Genomic DNA, 12,093 nt, shown 5'->3' on the forward strand with positions numbered 1-12,093 from the left:
TGATGAAATTTGAAACAGTGAGTTTTGGTACACATCCACCCCCTTTTGTTGAATATCGTTCAGACCGTACCATATTTGGTTGTAGCTGCTATATAGACCGATCTCCCGATATAGGGTAATGGGCCTATAGAAGAAGCATTTTTCATCCGATTCCGATGAAATTTTAGAGCAATAAACACCACACAGATCGGACCTCAATGTGGTACGACCTAAACGATATTAAACAAACAGGTGTAGAGGGGTACCAAAGGTCACTGTTTCAAATTTCATCAAAATCGGATGCAAAATGCTCCCAATAATTACCCATGCATTAAGTATTTATGCGGTAGAAACCCATCTTTATATATCGGGCATTGTGACAAGGCTAATACAATGCCGGTAGTGTTGTCAGACCAAAGAAAAAGCACTCTTATCCAGAGGTGCAGCAATTTTCTGGCCACAATGTCCAGAGGCATAAGGTGAAGCATTAATTACAATTGGTTTTTAATTCTATAACTTGAGCAGTTTATTAAAATTATTTCAATTCAATTTGTCGCTAGGCAAATTTACACATAGGCAAATCCCACTAGAACGTCAAATGCTTAGTTTGGATTTTATAAGTTTTTTGCATTTTTCTCATTTATATGGTTTGAATTTATAATTTACACGTTTATAATCATAAATCTTTTGATCTTGTGGGTGCTACACATGATAATGCAAATTTGACAGCCTAGTAGGAATTTGCGCCACCATTCCCACAGGGATGTATAGTTGATTTCGTTGTTTGGCTAATGAATTTACCTTGCATATATTTGCCTAGGTTTGCGTTTTCTATATTTTGTATAATTTTTGTAATATTTAATAATGGGCCTTGTTGGCCCCTTTATTATATATATAAAAATGGAAGATATTAAATTAATTCAGTGCATCAGGTGGTATCGTCTGTGACATTTTCACAACAGAGGTTTAAAACCACATTGTTTTCGACAAAATTAGCATTTATTGCTTTTCAACAGGTTTAAAATCAAAAATTCTACAAGGCCAAAATAACGTCAGTCAAGGCGTATTTAAATAAGGTGGCCGCACCGGTGAATTGCTACAACAAAGCATCTGCTTTGGGAACTTGATATTTCAAAATTTGTAAACAGGGCTACGAAAATTCGATTCGCCATTACATTTAAAATTTTCGGCAAATTTGCTTCGACTAATCAGAGCAAGAAGATAAAAGTTTATTAATTTTTGAGTGTCAAGTAAACACAGAGGCTTTAACCACAAAACTGGCTGGAACATTGAGGTCTGTGTGGTGTTCATTGCTGCCAAAGGTTGCGAATAGTGGAATGCTGCACACGGAGAAGCTGCAACGGCGGTGGCGGACAATCAGCGGTATCGAGCGGAGAGTCTAAGTGAGAGGCTGGGCGGCACCGACTCTTGCACAAATACTGAGCGCCTATGCTGCTCGATATGACGAGGCGGGTTATTGGCGACTTTAAATAACCAATGATAACCCTGTTCCATCGGCGATCGGTCCTTTGGTCCTTGGCTTACCACCTACAGGAGCCTGACGAGGGTTGCCACCTCCATATGAAAATGTGGCTACTACAGCAGCCCACAAAACCACCAAGATAGCAGGTTTAAATAGTTTTCATAACGTTGTTGTAGCCGTAGATAGCTAATAAATGGGTCAAATAGGAAGATTGTGATTAAAGCTCAATCGCCACAAGGACGGGTTATGTACCCCTTTTTGGCTCTTGAATATCTGTCGGATTTTCAGGTCATTTGAAAAGGACAGTTAAAGTTTATAGGCTACGAGGATAACGTTGTCAGCATGGTGTGTAGCCGTTCAGAGTGCATATATTGGGTTGCCAAAAAGGTAATTGCGGATTTTTCATATAGTCGGCGTTGACAAATTTTTTCACAGCTTGTGACTCTGTAATTGCATTCTTTCTTCTGTCAGTTATCAGCTGCTACTTTTAGCTTGCTTTAGAAAAAAAGTGTAAAAAAAGTATATTTGATTCTAAGTTTTATTAAAAATGCATTTACTTTCTTTTAAAAAATCCGCAATTACTTTTTGGGCAACCCAATAGCATGCTGCCAAAATACTAGATAACTTGGTATGTTCAGAGGACCTCTCCTAGATGTGATGGAACTGCTCTGTTGTCCTGAAAAGCCACTGCAATGGACTATGACCTTGCACTGGTCCAATGGCGGACGTAAGCTTGATTTGTGGTGATGAGGAGGAGTAATAGACGGTTGAGCATCCATGTTGGCTCCTAATCTTATTCATTTTGATATCTGGCATTGTACTGACGTAAATTATTTTAGTGTTCTGCGCTTTTGAAATCCTTTGTGGGCGACACAATAGACCTAAGTTCCCTGAGTGAAACTGATATTGAATGAGGTTGTTAGACGAGTGCCATTATATACCCTAAGTTCAAAAACCATAACAGCAGTAAACAATTTATAAAATATTAATTTTGAAGCTATATTTTTGTACGACGAATTCAAAAATATCAAATTCTCTCAGCTGGGTTGATGCGGCCACATGTTAAATACGCCTTGACGTCAGTTTTCATAAGCAACTACAATATTTATGAATTGTAAAATGTAAACATCGTCTCAGCTGGGCTGAAATCGCCTTCAGGTGCAGTGTATCTGTCTGTAGTATGAGCATCAGCTGATGTTTCGCAACAAATATTTTATACGAAAGTATTTACATTGTAGAATGCAAATTGTAGGCAATTTTGGACTAATACAGGTTTTTATAAAGAGATTTTCGAGTGCAAGTACAATATATGCCTTAAGTTCAGCATATGGAAAATGTGGAGTTTCGGTAATCCGTGTATCTGGGCCATGCACTAGGCATGCTCTACACCAAATAGTTCGCAACAAACGGGAGCTAAAAGAAAGACATGCTCACCTAAAAGCGTTGTACCATCCCTTATCAAATGAAATGATTGACAAAGGCCTGGTTTTGTGGTTTCCAGGACCCGCATCATTTACAGGTGAAGATTGCTGTGAATTCCAAGTACATGGTTCGATTGCGGTTATAGCCGCAATGATGGATGCATTAAGTAATGTGTCGGGCCTGAGGCCGGCTACGCCGGGTGAATTTACAAAAAGAGCATTTTTTGGAAATAAATTGGATTTAACGGAAGTCGAAGGTCTAGCAGATCTTATTCATGCTGAAACCGAAGCACAGAGGAAACAGGCAAGTCCATTGGTACACCATGAAATCACAAATTTTTAATTGATATTTTTCTAGGCTTTACTACAAAGCACGGGTTCTCTTTCTCGCATCTATGACGCCTGGAGAAGGCGTTTAATACGTTGTGCTGCACATTTGGAGGCGTATATTGATTTTGCGGAAGATGAGAATATTGAAGAGGACGTTATTTTAAAGCTTACAAAAGAACTCAAGAACATAAGAGATGAAATTAAGGTACATTTAAATGACGAAAGACAAGGAGAATTGCTTAGAGATGGAGTGCGTACTTGCATTATAGGGGCTCCTAATGTAGGCAAGAGTAGTTTTTTAAATTTAATGTGCCAGCGAGATGTAGCTATAGTATCAGATAAAGCAGGGACGACCAGGGATGTGATTGAGTCCACACACAATTTCGGTGGTTATCCCGTTCGCTTCGTAGATACAGCGGGACTAAGGGTAGGAACTGATGACACAATCGAAAAACAAGGCATACTTAAGGCAAGGGAAAGCCTAGAAGCTGCGGATTTAGTCCTGCTTATTGCTGATGCTACACATCTTAAGCAACGAAGAGCATTTGATCAGAAATCAATAGAATTATTTTGCGCCGATTACTTTAAAGAACTGGATATAAGTTTTGAAATCCTTAAAAACAAACATATAAAGATAATAATTAATAAAATAGATTTGTTGAGTATAGACGAAATCGAAGATATACACAAATCTCCAAATGTTATGGGTATATCGTGCAAGGAAAACTTAAATTTGAAACCCTTTTTAGAGGAGTTTACACTCATACTCAAGGGAATGTAAGTGCAAACGAAATTCCAATGCGCTTAAGTGCAAACATATTTAAACCTTTATCTTGCTTCCAGTTGCGGCTCACCTCTAGCAGAGGCCCCTCGACTTACACACGCACGCTATCGTGTACAATTGGAACGTGCTATTAAGCACATCGACATTTTTCTTTCAGAGTATTCACCAGAATTCTATCCAGACATGGCCATTTCTGCTCAGAAACTTCGGCATGCCGTCAAAGATGTTGAAAGGATAACAGGACATGTTAGCACAGAAGACATTTTGGAAGTCATCTTCAGAGATTTTTGTATAGGAAAATAGCTATGCAAACATTTGATATTATAGGTTTATTACTAAAGATTAATTATTTGAAAATGTGAAGACTCTTTTAATTTATATAATTAGGTTCAAAACACTTAACTTTATTGAATGTTGTGCTAACAGCCCTCTTTAAGTAAGAAGATGGTTAGTATTTTTTTATTTTAATATGTAAACCAAAAATAAAATACACGGGTACCACTTTCCTGTTTGCTTTATTACAATGTTGTTACTTTCATGTAAAGAAATTAATTTGTTGAGGCGAAAAACTGATTTGGTTTTATTTACACTTATTTCGCCGTTGTTGGGTTAAGTGAGACTAAATGATGTCTAAATATCTATCAACGTTCCCCTTGGTTTCTTACTGGGTCCTGGTTCATCGAACTTAGGCCTGATTGTTGTATCAGTTAATTTTCCACCTTTACGCTGCAGTTGTTTTTCAATTATTCGTGCATTATTGGCGTAACTATCCGCAATTTCCCGCTAGAAAAATTAGGTTTAAGTACCATCTTTCACTAAAATTAAGGTTATTTCTCAAGACTTACCGCTTCAATTTCATCCTCTTCTTCGTCGATTGTTGATACAGTAACTGAACTAAACTTGCCCATATTTTTCGTGTGTCGTGTAACCATTACCTTCTCCGATTCCCCTGAGAGTGCTTTGGTGGGATTAGATTCCAAATTCAGATGTATGTCATTCTTTGTCTTCACCAAAGCATGATGCAAAATAAAAGTGTTTTCAGAATTTGGATCGTGGCGGTAATATATGGGCAGTTTACAGGATTTGCACTAAAATGTTTATTGAAAGGGATATTTATTAAAACGTATTTATAAAGGGTGAATTTTTAAACGTGTAGTTTTAAATATAACCACACTTTTCGTCTTTTTGAGAACTGTAAAAAGTGGTCGAAAATTGGTTTCTCAATTATTCCAAATTATTTTCCTCACGAGTAAAATCTCTAAATGTAGTTACCCTTCTAATTCCGCTAGGGAAATTTGTACAAATAAATTTTAGACACCTTTTTATATTTAATTTTTACTATAACTGAAGCGTTCTTAATGAATCAATTGTCGTACTCCAGTTTAAATATTTTTTCTTCAGAAGAAAGAATATTTAAAAATTTATCTTCAGAAGATAATTTAAATTTGGAGATCTGTATTGGATGAAATAAATCTCGATAGTGCCACAAGATAATATTATATAACTCCACATTTGTGGAAATGTGCGATATTGACAATTTTCATTTCATTTATTTCATACAAAGTAGTACAAATGTGACAAAATAAAAATGTGACGTTTATTAGATAATTTTCGACTATCTTCAAGTCAGTCGGAATATATAAGGAGTTTGTGTACTTTGTTCAGTGCCACTCTGCATAAACTTTCAAGAGTTTTCTGTTTTTTTAAAAATGTAATTGATGATTGTTGTTGTTGTGTAGCAGTGTGTTGTACACTGAGGCGGCAGGCCTTGCCGATGAAGAAAATCAACGGGTCAATCCGGTACGTACAAGCGGCTGCCATGGGATTGACTTTCGTTCGTTAAATTATATTTGAGAAAAAGGCCCGGACACATAGAACGCCATCGTTCTCTGTGCAGGTTGAGAGCAAAGTTTGACAAACTGAACGCAACACAGGAACTCTGTGTGCAATTTAGTCTGTTTTTTTGCAAGTTCTTGAAGTTTGTTGCAATTGCTCTTGAACTCTGTTTTTTTCTCTTTCTTTTAAGTACAAAGAAGGTATATCGCATTGTGCACCGCCTTAGCTCAGAGGTTAACGTGTATGCCTTTGGCTTAGAACAATTGGGTTCAAATCATATCGATTACCTTAGGTAATCAACCGTGTAAAATTCTCTTCTAAGTAACAACAGCACGGGTAGTATCCGTACATTGTACAGTGTAATTTATCAGTGCCTTGTACAGTGTTATAATCCAAAGAAGCCTCGTTTAGCCAATATTATCCTTCGTGTTATTTCAAAACTGGTGTCATTTATTTCGCCTACAGAGATGCCGAGGAAGATACAGTTGATAACTATCTCAAAGTTGTAGTTCCCAACATTCTCAATTTTTTTGTCTGCTCGGTTTTATATGGTTTTGTATGAGTTGATATCATCCACTTTGTCTTACCTCCATTTGCAGCCAACCCCATATTCTTTAATTCTCTTTCGATACTTTCAAAGGCTACAATTACTTCTCCCGGTGGCCGACCTTTAATATCGATTTCGTCGGCATAGGCGTGTAGCATATGTTCTCTTGTGAGTAGTGTGCCATGCTTATTAACACTTGCTTTTCGTATAATCTTTTCCAGCAGGATATTAAAGAGATTGCACGATATACTGTCTTCCTGTCCGAAACCTCGTTTGGTATTGAACGGTTAGGAGCGATTACTTTCTGTTTTAGCTGAGGAATGTGTATCAGCAAGCGTTATCCTGCAAAGTCGTATCAGTTTTCGTTTCCTTATCTGCGTGTCGCCTTATATAGTTCAACGGGGAACCCATTGGCTCCTGCTGCCTTGTTGTTCTTGTACACATTCTATATCATCATAAGGGATTGGTTCTGCGATATACTCATGGCCACCATAATCGGATACAAGCAGCTGACAAAAGTGTTCTTCCCTTATCCTCAACACACTATCTGTATCAGCGGCCAGATTTATTTCTTTGTCTCTGCAGGAGAATATGCCTGCAACAAAGTCATCGGTTTGATGTTTGATTCTTTGGTGGAATTTCCGGACTTAATTCTGGCTCCCGAACATCTTTTTCCTCTCTCCTGATACCTCTCCTTCATCTGTCGCGTTGCTACTGACTGTTAGGTTGGCCTGTATGCCGCATTCATGGCCTCAGTAGCATTTTGGCATTCCTGGTCGTACCACAAGTTCTTTGGGGGAGGCTTTTTGTACCCAAGTACGGATGTTGCAGCTCTTTCCATAGAGTGGGCAATGATTTGCCATTGTGCGGCTATACTATTGGGACAGGCAGTGACTTCTTCAAGCATTTGGGGCAACCGAGTGGAGTATGCTGTTGCCACCTGTTGTGTTTTTAGCTTTCCGATGTCCAGTGTGCGTACGTTTCGCGCCACACTAAAACGAGTGCAAACCTTTGCTGCAGCAAGGTAAAGAATGCCTTCCATCTATCACATGATCTATTTGGTCTCCCGTGTTTTGATAGGGTGACAGCCAACTGGCCGTGTAAATCCTTCGATTTTGGAATCTGGTGCTGCTTACTACTTTGCTCTATGCCGCGGCGAAGTCCATTAGCCTCAATCCATTATCGGAAGTTTCTTAATGTTGACTACATTTTCCAAATGTTGGGACAAAGATAATTTCCTTTCCTGTTTTCGCATTGAAATCTCCCAGAACGATTTTTTATAAAATTTGGCACTAAAATTAACTGCTTATTAATACGTTAATAAGGTTTCAAAATTTCCCAAATTTTCATCATAAGATTTCTTGTATGAAATCAAAAAAGGATCTTACAACAAATAATTAAATTGGACTCTTTGTTTGCGTGATAATAACAAATTGATTTGAGGGGAAAAGTGAATTGCAGAAGACGGCAGATTTTCTTTCTAGGCGCTCGCAGAAGTTCGTCTCTGTCCTCCGTCGGGGTATGAACACAAATAAGGCTGATGTTAAAGAATTTGGCATTTAAGCAGATTATGGCTAGCCTCTCATCCACCGGAATAAACCTGAAGACAAGGAATTGCATTCTCTATATAGAGTGCGGACACGCAATTCATGGTACTTAAAACGTTTGCGGGAGTAGTCAACATAGGGGGGGATCCGTTTTTAATCTTGTTCGTTTTTCATAGTAATTTCTTCAAGTTTTCCAAGTGATGGGCTACTAACCCGACGCCCTAACCCATATTTGTATCGTTCTATAGGTAAACTCGTGTCACATTTTAGTTCACTACCTTTAACGGATATTAAAGGTAGCTACCCAGCCGACACCGCGGAGAGGTTTGTGTCCACATTTGAGATGAAGGAAGGCCAAGATAGGCTTGGATGTTGCTAAATTAAAACCCATCAGAAACGTTGCATGGTTTCCAACATCTCCAAGTCACCCATAAAAAAATCCTTTACGAATCATAAGTAAATCTTCTATTTATCAATAACTAACTAAATTTCCCATGAACATTCCATTAAGGAACAGGGGATACTTCTCTCATATCAATGAGTGCAGTTCGATTAAAGTTTTTAAGCTCAATGAAAAGGGACCTCCTTTTTTATGCCGAGTCCGAACGGCATGCCACATAGAGACATCACTTGGAAGAGAAGTTATAACATGGCAGGATACCTTACAAATGTAGCCAGCATTTGTAAGGGGACAACTACCGTTATTTTTCCCTATTTGACACGATTTTAAAGTGTTCCTGGGGTAAAGCCACATTTGTGTAAAAAAATGTTATTGGCATGGTGGGACCTGCGGAGGTTACAAACCCATCTGAAGAATAACTTACATTGAAACGATATTGTTTCTCAATTCCTTTCTCTTTTCTTCTTATATAAATAATATCACCATCCTGGCAAGTTAATTTGTGGGCATGTTTTTTCCCGTCAATTACTCTTGCTCCATCGGTACGTCTTAATGGCAATTTTTCTAGTGTGCAATCTGTAAGAAATAGGCTAGTATTATTTGTGCCTTCTCATCTGAATTATTGATTACCTAAAATCAAGGCAAGTTTTCCACACAAGCAGTAATATATATTCAATGGAGTTTCCTCATTATATTCCTCTTCCTTTGAGTCAGAACATACAATACTACGGGACACAACTTTAGGCATTTTAGTTATTACAAAATGTTTACATCGAAGCGTTTGGTTTTGTTTATGTCGGTAACTTTCGACAATTTTCGGTAGCTAAACATACAGGGTGACATGAAACAGTGAAACTAATTATTTTTAAAATGATATCGCTTGGAAAATGATGCAAATAAATAATCACCCTTATTCCCGTTGTCGAGGGCGAAAATCGACAACAGTCGTAGGCGAGTGCGAATTTCACATTTCGTGGTATTCTGTAACTTATTCGCCTTCGACAGTTTTATAATGGAAAAATATTGTGGTAAATAAAAAATCTTATATATAAAAATCAATTTGTGTTTGTTTGTAGGATTGCTTGTTTGTGTGTTCCTTATAGATTCAGAAACGTTTCAACCCATTTTCTTGTACCCCCAAAACCTACCAATTATAAATATACACCAATCACGACAATATGAGAAAACGTATCTGATATCCAATTGTCGGTCCAAGTGTTTGGGGGACCATCCCCGAAACACCCCTAAATCGGACATATTTACCGACCAGGGCAATATGGGAGTCAAATGAAAGGTATTCGCTAGTAAAACACAAATCTGATATCCAGATGTGGGACCAAGTGTTTGGGAGTCGCCCATCCCCGAGAACATCCCCCAAAGAGGACAAATTTACGACCATACCAATATGGGGCTCAAATGAAAAGTCTGTGGAAGTAAAGCACAAATCTGATATCAATATTCGGGAAAAGTGTCTATGAGGTTACCCCACTCCCAAATAGGATGTATTTGCTAACCATTGCAATATGACGCTCAAACAAGAGGTTTTTTAGAGTAGAACATGAATCTGATATATATTTTCAAAGCCTGTCACTGAGCATCCACCCAATCCCCCAAAACACCCCCCAAACCGGTTATGCTTGCCGACTATGGAAAAATGGGGCTCAAATGAAAAGTATTTGGGAGTAGACCATGTATCTGACATCAAAATTCGGGACCAACTGTCTAGGGGACATTCCACCACCATAAACAACCCCCAAATAGGCGTATTTGCTCACGAAAACAATTTGGGTCTTCAGGACTGTGGAGCGCGATATTCATTGTTTGTAGGGCTTTTGCAATAAGGGATTTAAATGCATGATATTTGAGATGAGAAAACAAATTTGATATCTAATTTTGAGGTCAATGGCAATATGGGGTTCAAATAAATGATATATAAATATATGAGAATAGAGCACGTTGCTGATATATTTTCAAGGCTTAGTGTCATGCCAATGTGGGTCAATGTCAATGTGGGGCTTAAATGAAAGGTATTGAGGGGCAGAGCAAGAATTGATACCCACTTTCGGGACCAATTTACTGGGGGTCTACTCCTTTCCCAAAATACCCCACAAACAGCAATTTTTAACTGACCATCGCAATATGGAGCACAAATAAAGATATTTGAGTAGAATACGAATTTGATATCCAAATGTAGGACCATGTATTAAGGGCATCACCCCTTCCCCAAAACATCCACCAAAAGGTAAAAATTTTTCGACCATGCCAATATGTGGCCCAAATGAAAGGTATTTGAGATTAGAAAACGAATTTGATAACTAATTTTGGGTCTATGTGTTTGGGAGACGCCTCATCCCGTAAACTCCCCTTAAACCAATGCCAATATGGGCTTATGGTATTTGAGGGAAGAACACGATGCTGATATTTTTTCAGGGCCAAGTGTCTGGGGGACCACCTCACTCCCAAAACAACCCTAAATCAGACATCTTGAGAATATCGGGCTGAAATAAAGTATTTTAAGAATGGAGTACACCTTACAGTCAAACTTAAATTCGTAGACCAATAAAGATCATATGGGATTCATATAAAGTCACTTATATTGTTAAACTGTTAGTCCAGCGATGTACTATTTTCGTAGCATGATTTTCACTAAAATCTCTTAAATTGTAAAAAAATAAATATTCAAGGAAAATTTTGCTCAATATAAAGTAAAAGAAGGCGCAGCGGAGCTGGCCCGATTCAGCTAGTATAATATAAAAGTAGGTTCCATACTCTTTCGACAAACAGGCGCGATGTAGTTTAGAATGCAATTAACTTTTATATCAATCATCTTCGTCAAAATTGACGGTCGAATTCGACTTGCTCATGTTCTCATTTCTTTGAGAACCTGTCTGATTTAGCGGATGTGAACATTCGCAAGTTATTGGGCTTTTTAAAGCGATCTGGATGGTTCAACGATAGGAACTTGAAGGCATCTTCCTTCTTCTGTTCGTGTGGTATCACAATGGACGAAAACGTCTTTGGTGGTCTAACACAAAAAATGTAAGCCAGGTTTCGTCTTCGAAAATGTTGTTTTTGTAGCAGTGTGTTGTACACTGAGACGGCAAACCTGGCCGATGAATGATTCCATCGGGTCAATCCGGTCCGTACAACCGGCTGCCACGGGATTGCTTCGACAATCATAATATCGTTGAGACGAGGAAATGAATTTGATATCTAATTTTGAGGCCAATGGCAATATGGGGTTCAAATAAATGAAACGGGATTGCTTCGACAATCATAATATCGTTTTGTAAAAATTTCGCCATTCGACTACGCCATCGCCAACCGCCAAAAAAGTTTTAACTATACTTTATTTCCAAAAGGTTTCAAAAAATCTAAAAAAATACATTATGCAGAGAACTTCGACTTTGGATAATGGAATTTCAAGCGATACTCTCACTCTATATCTGAGTGTCACGTGGCGGATGTCACGTCAAAGAGGAGGTCAATACCTTCAATCTGACGTATCACACTTCGCTGGAATCAGTTTTTCCTTGAACAAAGTTTCCAGATTTCTATTTAGAAACTGTAAGGCGGGACACTGATTCCAGCCTAAAGATCAGGAATGGATTTCGTACAAAAAAGTGTCACGTCAAAGAGGAGGTCAATACCCTACAGACCAGGAATAGATTTTGCCCAACAAAGAGCGAACTCCACGTCAATACCTGATATTGGTTTTTTGTTGTTGGCCAACTGCTCTTACATGTAAATGGATTTATCTTGGATA

General features: G+C 38.2%; 2 protein-coding genes across 2 annotated transcripts; one reads left to right on the forward strand and one right to left on the reverse strand.

Moving 5' to 3' along the window:
* The first annotated feature begins 2,585 nt into the window (after nt 1-2,585).
* Nucleotides 2,586-4,515, forward strand: LOC106091724 (tRNA modification GTPase GTPBP3, mitochondrial). The gene is made up of 3 exons (XM_013258360.2): nt 2,586-3,187; nt 3,242-3,990; nt 4,057-4,515. Exons 1-3 carry the CDS (start codon nt 2,657-2,659, stop codon nt 4,298-4,300), a joined length of 1,524 nt encoding a protein of 507 aa, XP_013113814.2. The 5' UTR covers nt 2,586-2,656; the 3' UTR covers nt 4,301-4,515.
* On the reverse strand, nt 4,494-9,158 carry LOC106091725 (STING ER exit protein). Its single transcript, XM_013258362.2, has 4 exons — nt 8,958-9,158; nt 8,752-8,903; nt 4,843-5,085; nt 4,494-4,780 (listed from the first exon to the last, which is right to left on the reverse strand). Exons 1-4 carry the CDS (start codon nt 9,073-9,075, stop codon nt 4,628-4,630), a joined length of 666 nt encoding a protein of 221 aa, XP_013113816.2. The 5' UTR covers nt 9,076-9,158; the 3' UTR covers nt 4,494-4,627.
* Nucleotides 9,159-12,093: the final 2,935 nt, after the last annotated feature.

Source organism: Stomoxys calcitrans, chromosome 3 (genome assembly GCF_963082655.1).
Source record: "Stomoxys calcitrans chromosome 3, idStoCalc2.1, whole genome shotgun sequence".
Classification (NCBI taxonomy): Eukaryota; Metazoa; Arthropoda; class Insecta; order Diptera; family Muscidae; genus Stomoxys; species Stomoxys calcitrans.

Excerpts from the sequence above, each read along its gene's own strand:
- LOC106091724 (XM_013258360.2), top strand. The coding sequence starts at position 2,657 with ATGTTTCGCAACAAATATTTTATACGAAAGTATTTACATTGTAGAATG. Across the intron at positions 3,188-3,241 it reads CCGAAGCACAGAGGAAACAG|GCTTTACTACAAAGCACGGG; the intron begins GCAAGTCCATTG and ends ATATTTTTCTAG. Across the intron at positions 3,991-4,056 it reads ACACTCATACTCAAGGGAAT|TTGCGGCTCACCTCTAGCAG; the intron begins GTAAGTGCAAAC and ends TCTTGCTTCCAG.
- LOC106091725 (XM_013258362.2), bottom strand. The coding sequence starts at position 9,075 with ATGCCTAAAGTTGTGTCCCGTAGTATTGTATGTTCTGACTCAAAGGAA. Across the intron at positions 8,904-8,957 it reads AAAACTTGCCTTGATTTTAG|ATTGCACACTAGAAAAATTG; the intron begins GTAATCAATAAT and ends TATTTCTTACAG. Across the intron at positions 4,781-4,842 it reads AAGAGGATGAAATTGAAGCG|CGGGAAATTGCGGATAGTTA; the intron begins GTAAGTCTTGAG and ends TAATTTTTCTAG.